This window comes from Chamaea fasciata, unplaced genomic scaffold (assembly GCF_029207755.1).
Source record: "Chamaea fasciata isolate MVZ Bird 193981 ecotype frontalis unplaced genomic scaffold, bChaFas1.0.hap1 SCAF_20, whole genome shotgun sequence".
Taxonomy (NCBI): domain Eukaryota; kingdom Metazoa; phylum Chordata; class Aves; order Passeriformes; family Sylviidae; genus Chamaea; species Chamaea fasciata.
Genome location: NW_027094105.1, coordinates 1921411 through 1937725, shown reverse-complemented (window position 1 = coordinate 1937725; position 16315 = coordinate 1921411). Strand labels below are relative to the sequence as shown.

The window sequence follows — 16315 nt, the reverse complement described above, 5'->3', positions numbered from 1 at the left end:
ACACCCTGTGTAAACGCCCGCCAGCTGCTGCCCCAGCCGCTGTTTGCTCAGCCCGCACTGCTCTGTTTGCCTTTGGGATCACGATGGAAGGAGATGGCCTTTGGTCCAGAAAATGAGGCAAGGCAGCTCCAGGCACCTGCCTCAAGGATCCTCCAGCATCTCCGCTCCTCCAGCTCCTGCCCAGGCTGCTCAGTAGCTGCAACCCACCAGCACCACTCAAATTAAAACCTCCACAGGGCTCTAGGAGCTACAGAAAAATGCACTCACCACCGCATAACCCAGCTGCCATGCAGCCAGGAAAAATATTTATTATCATTTTCTTGCGACAGAGATATGGGAAAAAAAGCACCCACCCTCCACAGGTGCAAACAGCAGCAGCTGCAGCATCCACGTTGGGATCTATGTACATCACAGTGTAAAGTCCATCGGGGGAAAAAAAAATTCAATCCAGGTTTAAAAAAAACAAAACAAAACAAAAAAACTTACAACCTAAAACCACGAACCAGAAAAAAACAAAGTGGTTGAGAAAATAGGTTGGGCCCCTCCCTCTTGCTATAAAATACATATTTCTAAGGCGACGTTTCACAAGACCAGAAGCGAGGCTCCTAAAGAGTCTGAGCTTGCAGCCGAAGCCACCGCACAGGCACGAATCCCACGTGAGAAGCTACTGCAGGCACGAGAACCTCCACCCACCCTGCGGCCTCAGTGCTCAGCGTAGTCCTTGGTCTCCTCCCCGGTCTCGTTGAGCACCGTCGTTCTCATGATGGCCTCGGTGACGGCGTAGGGGTCGCAGTTGGCCGCCGGCCGCCGGTCCTCGAAGTAGCCGCAGCCGTCCTGGCCCACCTGGCGCGGGATGCGGATGCTGGCGCCTCGGTTGGCCACGCCGGCCGAGAACTCGAAGATGTTGGAAGTCTCGTGGTGGCCGGTGAGGCGCCGGGAGTTGTCCCTGCCGCCCCGCGGGTCGTACACGCAGATGTGGTAATGGTGCCGCTTGCTCAGCTTCTCGATGGCGGCTTCGATGTGCCTGCGGGACAGGAGAGGGGGTTCAGCGGGTCCATTCGGGGCTGGCACCCCCTCCTCCTGTGCACGGACAGGGACAGCCCAGGGGACACCCTCATATGATCAGTCGCTCTTAAAATAATGAGCTGGGACAGCCCCAACCCTGCCTGGTGCAGCCATGCAGGAAGGGAGACACTTCCATGTGGCCCAGGACACCTCCAGCCCCCCAGGTACAGCCCAGAGAGCCCCCGAGGGCTCTCTTGAGTCCTGACATGCCCCTTGAGACCCCCCAGGACTCACTTGAGGCCCCCCTCTCTCCGCATCTCCTCGGTGCTGTAGTTGGTGTGACACCCGGCGCCGTTCCAGTTGCCGGTCATCGGTTTGGGGTCCAGAGTGGCCACGACCCCAAAGTCCTCGCAGACGCGGTGGAGGATGAACCGAGCCATCCAGAGGTGATCCCCCATCTCAATGCCTTCGCACGGGCCCACCTGGAATTCCCACTGGAAGGGGCGAACAGATGCACAGGTAAGGATGGGCAGGTGGGTGCCATCCCTGCCACTCCCAGCCTGGGCTGTGGCTGCACGTCACCCTTGGGAACCAGCAGCAAGGATGGGGAGCATTGAGTCAAGCAACAGGACAACTTAAGCATGCAAAAAAAAAAGGGAATAAACTGCTCATCACTATGTAGAGTAGATTAGAGGGGGTTTTAATCAAAACAGAGGTAAATAAACACCTCATCTGACTGACACGTGAGCAGGACCCCCAGCCCACACTGCAAACAGAGCAGAGGATTAATGAGGAGCCTGTCAGTCCTTCCCGGGGCTGCTCCCTGCCCAGCTGGAGCCAGGATTGCACCACCCACGGTGACTAAGCACGGGGTGACGTCTTTACAGAAGAGCCTGAGCCCAGGATGCGGAAGGCAGCCAAGAAGGATCCTTAAGAATTTGGGGCAAACAGCGGGGTCTGTAAAAGTCCTGCCTCGGCTCCAGTGCTGATAAGCCCCCGCTTATCACCGCCACATCAGCAGCAGGAGAGCCAGCGACCCGCAGTCGGTCAGTCTGGCCACCTGCCTAATGCAATCAGGGGCTCCCTGCTCTCACTCCTAGATAAACCCAAATCCTCCCAACTGCTCCCCAAGGCCATGTCCCACCCGAGCTTCCCGGTTCCCAGTTCAGAACAGGGCTCAGACCCCATCACTCCACACGGTGTTCCTGCAGCCTGTCCCAGCTCCTGCTGTCCCCCGCATCCCTGCTCCCGTGGGGGAGCTCCCAGCTCCGCTCTGGCTGCCAGAGCTCAGGCTGAGCTGTGCAAGGAGCTCATGGTGAGTTAGGCGAAAATGAAATGCACATTCCCGTTCTAGCAGGGCAACTGCTCCCACCTAAGCAAAACCGATGTGTGGAGTCACTTGATTCGGTGTTCCAGAGGAGCTGGGAGCTGCTGGGTTATTCCAGCCTCATGAGAACTCTTATCCATCGCTGGGAATGGGCTGCCTGGGACCATCCACACGTACCTGGGAGGGCATCACCTCTGCATTGGTGCCACAGATCTTCACCCCCGCATAGAGACAAGCCTTGTAGTGGGACTCCACGATATCACGCCCGTACACCTTATCTGCTCCAACCCCGCAGTAGTAGGGGCCTGGAAAGAACAAGGAGTCACCACCCAAGGAAAACTTCAGGGAGCAACAGCAGCTTCGTAGCATAATCCCACAGTCCCGGATACCTGCTGCCATGGGCAGAGGATTTACGGGAATTAAAATGATATTTCTTTCCACAGGACATCAAGCCACCGACCCCAGCTCCAGGACTAGCAGCGTGAGCAGTTCATCCGTGTAACCTCAGCCTTATCTGGGCAGTTGAATAATACTTGTAACACATCAATTGGGAGGTGGCCTCGAGATAAGGAAAGTTTGGTCTGCCCCGGGGTACCTCCCTCACCCTCTGAGCACATCAAGCGTCCGTGATTGTTCTGACAACAGCTGGCATTGTTCAGGGCTAGAAAATCCAATTCGCTGGGGTTTGATATCTTCCTCATTCAAGCAGGTCAGGCAAAGCTCTTCTCCCCGCCTGGGGGGAGATGTTGCAAGCAGCAGGTCCACACAAAAATCAGGTTGGGAAACATCTGGCTCTCTCCCAGGAGGCAGCTGAGGAGCTGGCTAGCTGCTGCAGGAGGGCACCACGCGCCATGCCAAGCCCTTTCCCCAGCAGCCAAGGGGAGGAGGTTTTTCCAGCCCAGTTCTCCAGCCCTTGCCAAACAAGTCGTGCAGCTGAGCTGTTTGTGTAAGCAGGGTCCGGCGGGAGCGGCTCACGTGAGCCACGGGGCACCAGGTGCTGTGGGCAAACAGCCCCTGCCTGGGGTCATCCCTGACAGCAAAACTGCACTGCGGCTGGGGCTGGGGCAACTGCCACCACCCAGCACCCACAAGCAGCAGGGTGGGAGCTGAGGGGAGGTTTTGGGCAGGGCGGGAGCTCTTACCCTGCGGGCCGGGGAAGCCGTTGTCGGGCCAGCCGTAGGGGTGGCCGTTGATGCCCAGCAGGGTGTACTCCTGCTCCATCCCGAACCACGGGTGGCTGTCCTTCACCAGGTCCATGACTTTCTTGCACGTGTGTCTCAGGTTGGTCTCTGGGAGCAGAGAGGTCCAGGTTAGAGCCATGCTGTGAGCCAGCACCCACCACGCTCTGCTCCATCCCACTCCCAGACCGAGGCTCCACCACTGCCAAGTGCCCACAGAAGCCTTAAGGAAATCATGAGTGAATCCCCCTTCCTGCTCACCAAATTCCTCCTCACAGTTACTCCATCACCAGAGCATCAGGCCACAGGTCAAGAAGATTTAATCACCCTGTTCGCCAAACCACTGCTCATGGTCCATGAACAACCTCTTACTCATGAGAGACCGGGAGCCTTACCCCAGCCCCATCCTACAGGCATTCAGCAGACCTGGGAACAGGGACTTCCATCACTCCTTCACCCCCCATCCTCTTTCTACCAGCCTCATCTTAATTATCCTTATCTTTCTGCAGCTCCATGGTTTTGGTTAGCATCCAGACTGGCTGACCCTGCCTCGGCCTTTTGAGGTGCTCAAGGCAACTGGGGCTTTGCCAGGAAAGCCCAGATAGCAGAGAACTGTCCAGACATGGGCAGCGCCAGACAAGGGGAGTGAGAGTTTGAACCAAGACATCAGCAACAAAGGCTGAGAAACCGCTGTGACAGGGACAGGCAGGCTCCAGGCTGCACATTCGGCCTTAACTTGCAATAAAACCCCAGAGCAGCCACAACGGAGCACAGGGCTGGAGGGAAGCAACGGCAGGACGATTTCTTCCCCTGAGCCCACGCAATCCTTAAGGTCCATGGAAAGCCACCACGGGGAGGGCTGGAGGGTGCACCCCTCTCACCAGCAGGGCTCTGGGCTGAGCTCCCTCTGCCCCGGGAGCCCCAGGATCAGGGGCTCCCTTTACAAGCTCCTCCAGCGGAGGAGCTGCCGGGCAGGAATCTCAACCAAGACACTTCCCCCACCCGTGTCTGGACTCTGCTGGAGGAGGAATCAGGCCCGTCTTTCCCCATCCCTGCCCGCAGCCCCGGCTCTCCCGGCAGAGCTGCATCACCCGCAGATGCCCTCTCCCTCCCCCTCCCACCCAGCGGGGCACAGCCCTGCTCGAGTGGCAAATATCCGGTTATTTGCCGGCAAATAACCCCTCCGGGAGCCCCTCAGCGCGTCCCTGCAAATAGGCTCCTTTTCCTGTGTCTGGGCCTTTATCAGAGGGACAAGACGGACTGCAGACTCCTGTGACTGCAGACTGGGTGATAAGAGCGAGTGCCGCGCGTTCTGGGGCTGTTTGCAAAAGGGCTGAGCGAGCACACGCCGTCTCAGCATCTTCTCCTTCCTTTTCTGCAGCCTCCCACCAGCGACAAGAGCAACCACAACCCCGGCACGTTAAACCCCCCGCACTTCCAGCTCCTGCTCCTCCCCGGGGCTCAAGAGCCGGCAGTCGCCTTTGGCGAGTGCCGTCAGTGAACTCCACGCCTCGCTGCTCTTCTCCTCGCCCTGTGCCACTAAAACAGGTTCCTGCAAACAACCAGCGCTTGGATTTCGGAGCCTCGGGCCAAGTGCTCAGCGCTCAGCTGCCCCAGGGCCCGCTGCTGTCTCTAGTCGCTTTGAAAAACAAGCAACTGCCCCTGATATGGGCCTCGGTCCTGGGCTAGCGGCCCCTGGGGGAGGTGACACCTTAAATAATTAGGGGGGTGACCCTCGGGAGAGGAAGGTGCTCACCTGCGGGTTTCCTGTTGTACTTCAGCACTTCGCAGAGCACCAGCTTGTTGGGGTCCAGGCAAAAGGGGTCCCTGAACATGCAGACGGGCACCAGGAACATGTCACTGTTGGAGCCCTCTGCCTGTGCCGTGCTGGAGCCATCGAAATTCCACTCGGGGACATCTGCGAGGCAGGAGGAGGACGGAGGTGGGAGTGAGGTTGGGGAAAGGTTCACATAGGGATTGTGCCAAGTGCTGGTGGCTCAGCTCCAGGATGGAGCACCCGAAGGGAGCAGAGTTCCATGGGCTGTCAGCCACAAAGGTTTTCTTGTTTTCTTGCACATCCCCGGAGCCCATCGATGCTCCCTGAGCATCGGTGTGTTCACCCCCCCCAGCACGGGCAGGGTCAGCCCCAGGCGCTCCACCTCCCTCTGCCAAACCCCATGCAGATGCCGACACGTCTCCATGCCTGCCTGCCTGGTGGAAAGGGGCGAGGAACTCATCCTCCCCTTCCCACCCAGTACTAATAGCAGAGTTTAGCGGATTAGGCAAACCGCAGGGACGCAGGTTGGATATTTACCCTGCTGCTTGGTGCAACCCCACCACACAGCTGCAACAGGTATCACTGGTGCCACGCAACCAGGGACAGCCCGTCCCAGCTCCCACCGCCCCAAAGCACCCCGAACTTTTCCCAGGCGATGCTCAGGGCCCTCCACCACACCACCCATCACCCAGAGGGACAAGCCGCCGCCCTACCTTCGATGCTCTTGGGCTCCTTATCGAGGGTCCTGCTCTTGCAGCGCACGCCCTCGCCGCTACCGTCGATCCAGACGTAGGTGACCTGAACCCTCCCATCCTGGGGCAGCCTCATGTACTGCTCCCGCACCAGCTTGTTCAGCCTGGAGCTGTGCGACACCGACATCGCGGCGGCCCTGCGAGGGCGAACAGGTGAGCGCCACATCACCCCCGGCCCATCTCCCCACGGCTGTTTTACAAACCAACCTCCCAGACCATCACAAACCACCCCGACTCCCCCAGCGGCTGCCTCCCCCGGCGGGACTCGAACCCGCCACCCCCGCGCTCACCGGGCGCAGCGCTGCCCGCGCCCGCTCCGCCCGCGCTTTAAAGGCGCCCGCGGTCGGGGGGCGGCGCGGAGGCGGCTCCGCCCCGGGGCGGCAGCGCCGGGCCCCGGCCCCCACCTCCGGGACACCCGTTGAGGACGTTTAGTATTGTTTTCTTTCCTTATTAAAATATTACTTATTAAAAACGACAGCTTATCGCGCGGTGAAAGCATTGCTTTATTTAAAAAGTGGTGAGTTATTGGCTAAATAACTTATTGTTTATTTAAAAAAAAAAAAAAACAGGCGTTACTCGTTGAAAATTATATTTATCACCTTCGGTTCCCTTCCCTGCGCGTTTTGGCCCCTTGTTTGTGTCGGGTTGCCCTCGTACACGTGTGCAGGTGTTTTTCTCCCAGCGCTGCTATGTTGCTGTCGGGGGGAGGTGGGGAGGCTGCTGGGTTGTGCTCCCCCCGGCACCCCAAAAGCCTGCCTGGGACCATGCCCTGTGCATGGTCTGGGTGCCGGTGTGGTCCTGGGGACATCAGTGGCAACGAGATCCCTGGGGACTGGGACAGCCGGATGGCCGAGGACAGGGGCAGCGGACAGGGCAAATGCCTGGCAGCCCCACCACCACCTCTCTCCCCTCATCCTGCCCTGGACGCCCCAGGAATGACCCCTTCCCACCCGGCGTCAGCCCCGCCGTGGCTGCAGGGCTGGGATTGCTCCCAAGGCTTTCCTTCGAAGGGAGGAAAGGCTGAGGGCTGCAGGGACAGCTGCTGGGAAAACACTGAAATCTCTTACCTCAGCCCTTCCCATCTATAAACCGCTGAGTTGAAGCACAATTTTTAAGCACCAGAGCATAGTAAAGTCTCTATAAACCCCTAAACTATCCACGCTCAGCACAGGCTCTGCTGTGATTTACAGTCAGCTAAAAATCCTCAGCCAACAGGTGTGAATTTGAGTCGATTATTTCAATATAGCAGCAATTTCCAGCTATTGAGCCGAACGCAGATCCAATTAGGTGAATTAAACGCCTCGCTGCCTTCCCAGTTTTCCATAGATCCTGCGTGAGAGGCTCCCACGTGTCGGAGCAGGCAGACCCCAAATGTACCACTGCACAAACCCAGCCCGGGCACAGCCCGTGCCGCCGCCGCCGGGGTTATCTCAAATACTCCGGGATTTTTTTCGAGGAGGAGGGCAAGATTCCAAACAACCCCCTCCCCCGGCAAACCCGGCGGGGTGAGCGCGCCTCCAGTCTCCAGCCTCGGGTTTTAAGCAGTTTTTCGATGTTACAAAAGGAGAAAAGGCTTTAAGGCATGACTGGGCTCTGAAGCAGTTGGGGTTCTGCTAATTCCCCCGGTTCTTAAGGCAGACTCATGCTTGCGGCTGCCTGACTCACCCCCAGGAATGTTTTTCTGCGAAACACCAGGGCAGCTAAAAAAAACCACTTCACGGTTGATTTGCCCCCACAGGACATCTCCTCCCCGGGCACTGACCCAAGACATCAGCTCTGTTTTTCCTCTGAAGGTGTTTTGGTCCCGCAGGCAGATAAAGAACCGGGAAGAAACCTGAAAGCGCTCGGGATTGCACAAGAACCAGGAAATGAGATTGGCAGCGAGAGAAGCAAAACTTAATTAGCAATTTTGGTGACCGGGCGGTGACATCAGTGGCGGCGGGCTGCGGGCGGGCCAGACGTCACCCATGCCACCACCCGTGGGTGCTGCCCCGAGCAGAGCGCCTGGGGAGGAGGCGGCACACGGGGATGTGCCCAAGGTGCCTGCAGCAGCGGCGGCAGAGCCACACAGGTCCTCCACCCCCCCGCCGTGTCCTTGACGCTGCCCTGGTGACATTCAGGGACAACTGAAGTTGGGGTGCAGCTCGAAAGCAGCCACCTCCCTCTGCGGGGTATTTTAGGGACACATCCACGAATGTGGGCTGCAAAGCTCAGCATTTCCTCATTGTTGTTTGGAAATCGTCCCAAGGCAGGAGGAAATGCACCGCTGGGTGTGCAGCGCTTTCCCGGAGGCGTTGCAACACCGAGCCGGCGCCGTGCCGGATCCTTGGCTCCCTGCTCCCATCTCCAAGTCAATCTCCATCCCGCCTGGGGAGCTGGAGCCCGCGGGACCGGCCTCAGGGCTGGAGAAGCAGCGGCTGATGCTGAGCAAGAAGCACAAAGATGGATCTGCATCCCTTGGGAAGGATCGAAAGCCCCACCCGAGGAGAGGGGAGCTGCGTCCTTCAGAGGCAGCAGGAGCAGCACCGGTGTGTTCACTGTGATACCAGGGTGCAGCCAAGACCCTGCACCTTCCCCACTCAGCTGGGTAGGGGAGAGGCTCATTTGATTCCCAGTGGAAGCTCTGGCTTCCTCCTGGATGTGCCCACTTGAGCAGAAACACTCCCAGAGCTTGAGTGGGCTCAAACCAGGGAGAAATGAAACAAAATCCAGGCTGAGTTTACCCAGTAACCTGGATTGGGAAGCAGAGCTCCTCTGTGAACAGCTGGAATCACTGAGCACCAAAACACCCGAAAGGGGAACACCAGTAATCCCTCACCTGGTCAGGCCCACCTGCCCCAGGAGGGCAAACACGGTGGGTTTGTGGTGTTTGGGGACAGCAGGGACAACAGCAGCCTGCAGGTGCACAGCTGTGAAATCACAGAATTCCCAAGGGTGGAAAAGGTCACCGAGTCCAGCTGTTGCCCCAGCACTGCCAAGGCCACCACGACACAAGGTCCCCGAGTGCCACGGTGCCATCCCTGCCCAAGCACCAGCCCTGAGGCAGCTCACCGAACATGTTACATTATTTCATACCAAAAAGGATCGTAGTAAGCAGGAAAAGCTGTCTCTGCCATGTAAGGTTGGGCACCTGCTTAGTCAGTTTTTCCTGGGATCAAGCCTTACCTCACCACAGCCTAATTCCAGCCATTTCTATAGCAACAACCCTGTTACACCAACAACAGCGAGCACAATTCACACCTGGATCCCCGAGGCTCTGCAATAACATTTTACCCCAAACAAGCCCACGCTCCCTGCAATCTGCCTGCTCCCCTCCACGCCAGGTACAGCAAATATTAACCACCACCAGGCTCCCGACTCAGGGAATCAGTGACTGGCCCAAGGTCGGGAGCCGAGGGCAGGAAAGGGAGCAGGGGTGTCCTTGGAGAAGTAAAAGGTCACAGATTAAATCTCCGGAGGACTTTGTGAAGCCCTCTGAGCTGCAGCAGAAGGGTTTCTCCACACAGAGGACAGAAGGGAGAGAAGTTGATTCTGCTTTGCTGTCAGAGCCCAACCATCACCTCTGGTGCCACCTGGGATGTCACCCAGTGCCCACAGGGATGCAGGATGCAGAGGGCTGCTCCCCTTCCCAGTGGATTTTTCGGGGGGTGATGGATCAGTCTGGAGACCCGTCCCAGGGAGACCTGGCCAAGTCCTTAATACTTCCAGTTGTTATCTCTCCGACTTCAAGGCTTTATCAGCTGGAGCATTTTTCAGCCTTGCCAAAATACACCAAGGATATTTTTTGCTTTGCTAGGATATTAATAAACCATTAGGAAAAATTTCAGATTGAAAATCTTCAGTAACTCAACATGTTTTACCACAAAGGAGTTAAACACGGGCTGATTTACCTCCTGGGGTGACTTTTTACACCTTCCCCCGGTGCTGCACAGCGCACAGGGCTGAGCCTTGGCTGTCAGATCCCTCCCCACGCTTGCCCGAGAAGGATCAACCCTGGGCACACAGCAAGGATTTTGGGATGAAGAGTTTGGGGTTTACTCTAAATCAGGATTCAGGACACTGCTCAGAACTGAAGGAGCTCCTCCCTGGTTGTTAAACCCCCGAAGTTGTTAAACCCTCCCAGAGCCCCCGGGAGAGCATTCCCTCTCCCCAGGTTCGGTGTGAACAACCCGGGCTGCCTTTTGTCCTCCCAAACAGTTTGGTGGGGAGATTAGAGGGAAGGCAAAGAGCAGGATCGGCGGGAGGAGCCCGGCACAAACACCATAAAGGGATTAGAGGGGCTGGGGGCAGAGCAGGTGGGAATTTTCCTGCATGCACTGCGCTGGGAGACACGGCTTTTTCCAGCTGAGGAGACCAGGGGGATGCTGTGGGGGAAGGTGGGTGGCCCAGCAGGGCTGCAGGAAAGGCTGGGAATGTGCAGGGTGCTGGGATGTGGCAGGAGGTGGCCAACGTGGGTCACTGTAGGAACAGGGTAAAGGCTAGCCTGTCATTTCTTCTAAGTGCTACTAAAAAGCAATCTGCAGGTTCCCATATGAAGCTGTTTTGAGAATGACAAGTTCCTTTAACACAACAATCTATTCTGAGGGTAAAAAAAAATAACTTCACCTGTAATAACAAAGGATTTGCCCCACGAAAATCAGTAAAGAAAATACGTAAACAATCTGAGAATAGATAGATTTGACAGACCAGTAAAATACCTTTTACTAACCAATAGACTAATTAACAAGAAAGCTATGAACCAATTAGAAGTTATCCTCAAAGTTTGTAAAAACTGCATAAAAGACAGCATGAAACCATATTAAAGAAACCTTCTGAACTTTTATAGTATCACTGTGTCATGACCATCCCAACAACAGGTCAGAGCCACGCTGAGGGGTCCAGCAGAGCCCACCCAGTGCCCAGGGGGCTGTGCTGGCACTCCCCTGTCCCCGCCTTTACACTTTTCCTGCAAAACAGCTGGACTGATAGTTTTCCTTTACAATTAAAACACTTTTAGGCAACAGAAAATCTCCTTAGATTTGCACCCAAACCGCTCTGCCTTCATTCAGATGGTGCTGCCATACCTTTTTCTGTGCACACACATATAAATACGTATCTACATGACATATAAATACATGTATATATGCACATACACATCATTGTTTATGTCATGCTTGAATACACCTGGGAAACCCACAGCCCAAACAGCACTCAGTGGCCACGAGAAGCACCCAGTGAAGCTGAAATCCTTGCACAGGATCCCCTGCGGGGATTGGGAGCCCTGATCCCCTCCAGGGATTCCCCTGCAGCCTCCCAGGTGTGTGTGAGCTGCCAGTGCCAGCCAGGCTCCCTCTCCGAGCGGCATTAGGGCCTGTTTGCAGAAAGCTCTTAGAAATAATTTTCACAGAATCAGTGAGGTTGGAAAAGACTCTGAGCCTCCTTTTCTCCAGGCTGAACAACATTTTGGAGGCTGTTTTCAGCTTCAGGGGTGTGTGTACATTTGGGGCTGCTCCCCACAGGCAGCAGAAAGGGCTCAGCAGAGCTGCCCTGAGCATCCCCACTGCTCCAGCCCACAGACAGAATAAACCCCGGTGAAAACCCCAAACAGCTTCCCCCTGACGGGCTTTCATCTGAATTTACTTGGTAATCCTGTGACAGTCACTTCAGGCTGCTGGAAAATAAACTGGGGGGAAAGGAGGGGGCACATGACACTTGCCCAACCTCAGGAAACCAAAGTGAGAGGGGACAATCTCCAGCCAAACAGCTGCTTGCCAGGGCAGGGAGGGCAGCACAGGCAGGAGCAGGAATACAAAACCCATTGGATGGGTGACCAGCTGGGCTGAAGTTCACCCAAACCTTCCCTGGGATCACTCGCAGCCAGGAAGGAAAAGCTGCCTGTGGGGCACAAACCCGGGCTGCCAGAGCTCACAGGGGCCAGGGCATCCCAGGGCTTCTTGGGGAACACAGGGGACCAATTTCCCGTGATCTCTGCAGAGAAGGACCCAGCAGGCTCTGACTCACAGGGGGAACTATTTTCTCATCTCCTGAGAGAGAGAGAGAAACCGTGAGCTGGAGCTCCCCACACTGGAAGCAGGAGCCCTGTCCCACGGGCTCCCACCCAGCTCTTGGCTTCAGGGAGAGGAGGAGTGACAGAATGAAAGGAAAGGTGCACCAAGGGAGACTGGGGTCAGATATTAAGGGAAAAAATAATCATTTAAAAGCTGGTAAAGCACTGGCACAGGAACTGATGGAGTCACCCATCCCTGGAAGTGTTCGAAGAAATGTGTCAATGTGGCACTTGAGGACACGGTTTAGGGGTGAACAGCCGTAGTGCTGGGCTGACAGTTGGACTTGATGATCTTAAAGCTCTTTTCCAGCCTTAATGATTCTGTAATTCTGTGATTGCTGCCCTGTGACGTCCTTCCCCAGGCTCCAGCCAGACTCCTGGCATGCAAACCCAGGCAATTTCAACCAGCAGCATTTATTTCAGCAAAACTAAATATCAAAAACCTCCAAGCAAAGCGCATCAGAGCTCCCATAGCAGCAGAGCGCTCAGAGCAGAGTCTAAACAAGCAGTGAACCACCAAAAAGATGAACTCCCTTGTAATGTAAACAGAATTATCAGCAGCAGCAATTGATGCAGCCCAGGCCACAGCCTCCTCGCCCAGCTGGTTTCCCAGCCCGTATCCTGTTTGGCAACCCCGTTGTGCAGCCTTACACAAGTGCAAAGCTTTTTCACTTCCCTCCCTGCCCACACCGAGCCCTGGTTGCTCCAGCAGGGCCTTCAGAGCAGCACCACCGTGTTTGTCCGAGTCATGAGGGGATTTTTCCGAAGAAATGAGGAGGAGACTCCTCGCTGGTGGTTTTTGTTTTCTCAGTGCTTACCCAAACCCAGTGCTTTCCTCAGAAATGTCATGTTGCAATCACATGATTTCAGGAGCTGGGACTTTTAAAGGGTAAGAAAATTAATCGAGCATTTTTAAGGCAACTTTAGGGCTCGCAGGGTTTGGCCTTTGATACACAGAACAAGGCTGCCTTGAAGAGGTGCCCTGTGTGAGGCCTCGAGTGCAGCTGGGGGGGTGTTTTGGGGGAAAAGGTTTGTTTTCTAGGGAAAACCACCTTGGTGCCAGCTTATTGTAGGCCTCTTCACAAAGGAAACGTAAATTGTGGCAGGTTCCTGCAGAACAAAGCAGCCAGATGTGCTTCAGCTCTTTGGGCACTGGGCTTGAACCTCAAGCTGTAACTCAATCCAGATCCCACAAAGGTAGAACCAGAAGCTCCCCTTGGTGGGGCTTTAATGTGAATTTAAACCAAATCAGAGCCCTAGAAAATCCCTTGTTCTGGGTGAAAACACTCCCTGAGCACTTCATTTTGGCCTTGTTCAATTCCTTTTGTGGGTAGATTTGTCCAAAAGGAATTCCTTTTGCTTTCCGGCAGGGCACCCCCTTCCCATGCTGGTTCCCATCCCTTTCCCAGCTGAGATTAAGCTGACACAGGTTTGTTTTCCTGCCACAGCAGCAGCCACTCCAGAGTTATCACCCCACCTGGATGCTCATGCCAAGCTCCCAGCACCAAGCCCCAAATGCAGCTTCTGTCGCTGCCCAAACCTTGGGGTGCTCTCCCAGCACGGACTGGGGTGAGGTGCTGATGCAGCCCCACATCCTCACCTGCCCCTCACCTGGTGCCCAGCAGACCAGGGACATCACTGATCCTGTGGATTTCCCCCTCCTCAGCAGCCAAACCAAAACATCCAACTGCTGACTTGGGGCTGATGAGCCCTGAGGGCGCAGCCGTGCACAGCAGCCCCCTCTGCACCCCCAAATCTGAGTCTCCAGCCCAAACACTGGGGTCCAACACCCCAGCACACCCAGAGCTACTCCCCGGAACCGCTGTGTGCAGCTGGAGCAGTGGCACAGTCACCCCCACTGCCCCCACCCCCTGGCCCTCTCTCAGCCCCGTCCCCTTTCCCTGTTTTACTCCCCAGGATGGAGCAAAGCCCCCCCATCCAGCACCTCTCTCCTCAGCTGCCCAAAATCTGGCAGCGAAATCCCCTCACAAGGAGCGGCTCTGTCTCTGCTCCCCCTCTCACCTGCATCTCCACGGCTCCCGCTCTGCCTCCCACACACCCCGGGCACGGCTCTCACTCCTTCAATCACCCCCTCTTCCAGCCTCCGGCCTCTCCACGCTGCAAAGTCACTAATTACCCCCTGGTAATGAACACGAAGGGCTCTGGGATGTCCCTGATGGGCTCGGTCTCATCACAGGTGTCGTTTCCCCCGTGCCCAAGGTGCTGCTGAAGGCAGAGAGAGGCTCTGCGACCCCAGAACAAGTCAGGAGAAGTCACAAAGGCAAGTCAGATTTACTGTTCTGTGGGATCAGGAGTCTGTTCCAGCTCTGGGCAAACCCTGGGGGCTCTTCTCTGCCCCTTTTAGCCAGCCCCAGCCCCTGTTCCCGCACAGGCCCTGCACTGAGCGCTCTGCAGCTGCCGCACCCCCGCTGGCGCATGGGGACATTGGGTGGGCACGGGGGGGTCCCATCTCCTCCCCACAGCACCCAGCCTGGGGCAGCCCCCTCCTCCAGGCCCAGGGACACCCTGACCCCTCCTCGGGGACTTCAGATTTCCAGCAGCTCTGGCTGCCTGGGCGGCAGCAGCAGCCGAGGGAGCAGGGCAGTGCTGGCACAGTGTCCAGCCCACGGACACAGATGTCACCTCAGGGCACATGGGAGCTCCCGGCTGGTCCCCAGCCAGTGGCACTGTGGGGACAGCCCTGCCCTGACGCAGCCTCAGCTGGCAGAGCTGTGCCCCTCTTGGCTTGGGGACAGGGGCACTTCCACAGCTGTGGTGTCTCCAGCACCCCTGACCTGCGGTCCTGCCCGTGGCAGGAGAGCACAAGGACACAGCACCTCATTTATTCAATAAATTCGTGCTCAGGCTGTCCTGGCTGCAGTGACCAGGGGGGGTGGTGGCAGAGAGGGGTGCAGAGGGTCCCTTTATAGGGAACAGCCCCATGTGCAGAGCCAGGCCCTCTTCAGCCTCCCAGGGCCAGGCAGGAGGAAGAGGAGGCTGGATGGATGCAGGAGCCAGGGCAGCTCGAGGGAGGCCAACATCCCCCACCCCACAGTGGAGCTGCCACTGGACTCCTTGGGGCCCACTCAGCCCCCCAGACACCAAAACACAACAAACCCCAGCCTGGAGGGAGCCCCGGGGTGCCCACCCAGAGCCAGGGGAGGTTCCTGGCCCCCCAACACCCACCCTGGGGTTTGTCTCGGCCATGCCAGCCCGGCAGGGGAGGAGCCTCTGCCCCTCACACCTGGCTGTGTTTGCTCACACCTGACCCAGCTTTGGGCAGGGATGTGGGAAGGTGGGAAGGAAGCAGCCCCTGCCCCAGCAGAGCCAGGGCAGCCCACGGCGAGAGCCCAGGAAAAGGGGCCATAAACCAGGGAATTGTGCTATGGGATCCCCAGCCAGGAATGGCATCTCCCCATCAGCCACAGTGACACTGCCCGTGGCAGCCCGCTGAGGAGGGGACACCCCGTGGCCATCCACAGGTGCCACCAAGCCTGGGCACGGCAGGGTTTGAGGGAGCCGTTCCCAGGATGCTCCCAGCGCTGTGAGGCCGGGGCAGAAGGGTGGTCCTGGACAGGAACCCCCTCCTGCCGCCTCACCCAGCTGCCACGCGCTTCCCAGCCCTGCTGCCACCACCCGCCTACATCTGGGAGGGGACCCGAAAACCCACGGAGGCTGGAGCCAGGGGCCCGTGTGTGGCCCTGGGGAGCCCAGCAGCCACCTGGAGCTGCTGCTGCTGCTGGGACAGTGCCAGTCGCTGGGGCTGAGCCCCACGGGCACCCTGGGCCCCTCACCCCATCGCCCACCTCTGCAGAAAGCCAAAATACCGCCGTGCTTGGCCCTTACCAGGCAGGTCCCAGTGCTCCCAGCAGCGCTCCAGCAGCATCCTGGGGCTGGCCGGGGCTGGGGGACCCTCCGTGCCACAGCCACACGGCCCCAGCGGCAGGATGGGATCAGCACCCCCGAGCAGAGGGAGAAATCCCTGACACAGCTCCCCCTCCTCAGAGTGGCTGAGGATCCTCAGCAGGGGGCAGGGAGGGAAACTGAGGCACGAGGATGAGCCCTTGCCAGCTGGCTGGAGGAGAAACCAGGAGCTTCTCTGGACATCCCCCAGGGACCTGTGGGACAATCTCATGGCAGTGGCTGGCACTGGTTTCCTTGGCTCATCATTTTTTACCTGGGCTGGGCTTGGAAAGGCTGGCACTCCCCTTGGGGCAGGGAGGTGCTGGA

General features: G+C 57.4%; 1 protein-coding gene across 1 annotated transcript; it reads right to left on the bottom strand.

The window, feature by feature from the left end:
* Positions 1–266: 266 nt before the first annotated feature.
* On the bottom strand, positions 267–6176 carry LOC136299590 (glutamine synthetase). Its single transcript, XM_066201340.1, has 6 exons — positions 6001–6176; positions 5267–5428; positions 3475–3621; positions 2510–2637; positions 1300–1499; positions 267–1024 (listed from the first exon to the last, which is right to left on the bottom strand). The coding sequence occupies exons 1-6, from the start codon at positions 6164–6166 to the stop codon at positions 703–705; spliced, it is 1125 nt and encodes a 374-aa protein (XP_066057437.1). The 5' UTR covers positions 6167–6176; the 3' UTR covers positions 267–702.
* Between the last annotated feature and the right edge of the window lie 10139 nt (positions 6177–16315).

Excerpts from the sequence above, each read along its gene's own strand:
- LOC136299590 (XM_066201340.1), bottom strand. The coding sequence starts at position 6,166 with ATGTCGGTGTCGCACAGCTCCAGGCTGAACAAGCTGGTGCGGGAGCAG. Across the intron at positions 2,638-3,474 it reads CGGCTTCCCCGGCCCGCAGG|GCCCCTACTACTGCGGGGTT; the intron begins GTAAGAGCTCCC and ends TGTTCTTTCCAG. Across the intron at positions 1,500-2,509 it reads CAGAGGTGATGCCCTCCCAG|TGGGAATTCCAGGTGGGCCC; the intron begins GTACGTGTGGAT and ends CGCCCCTTCCAG.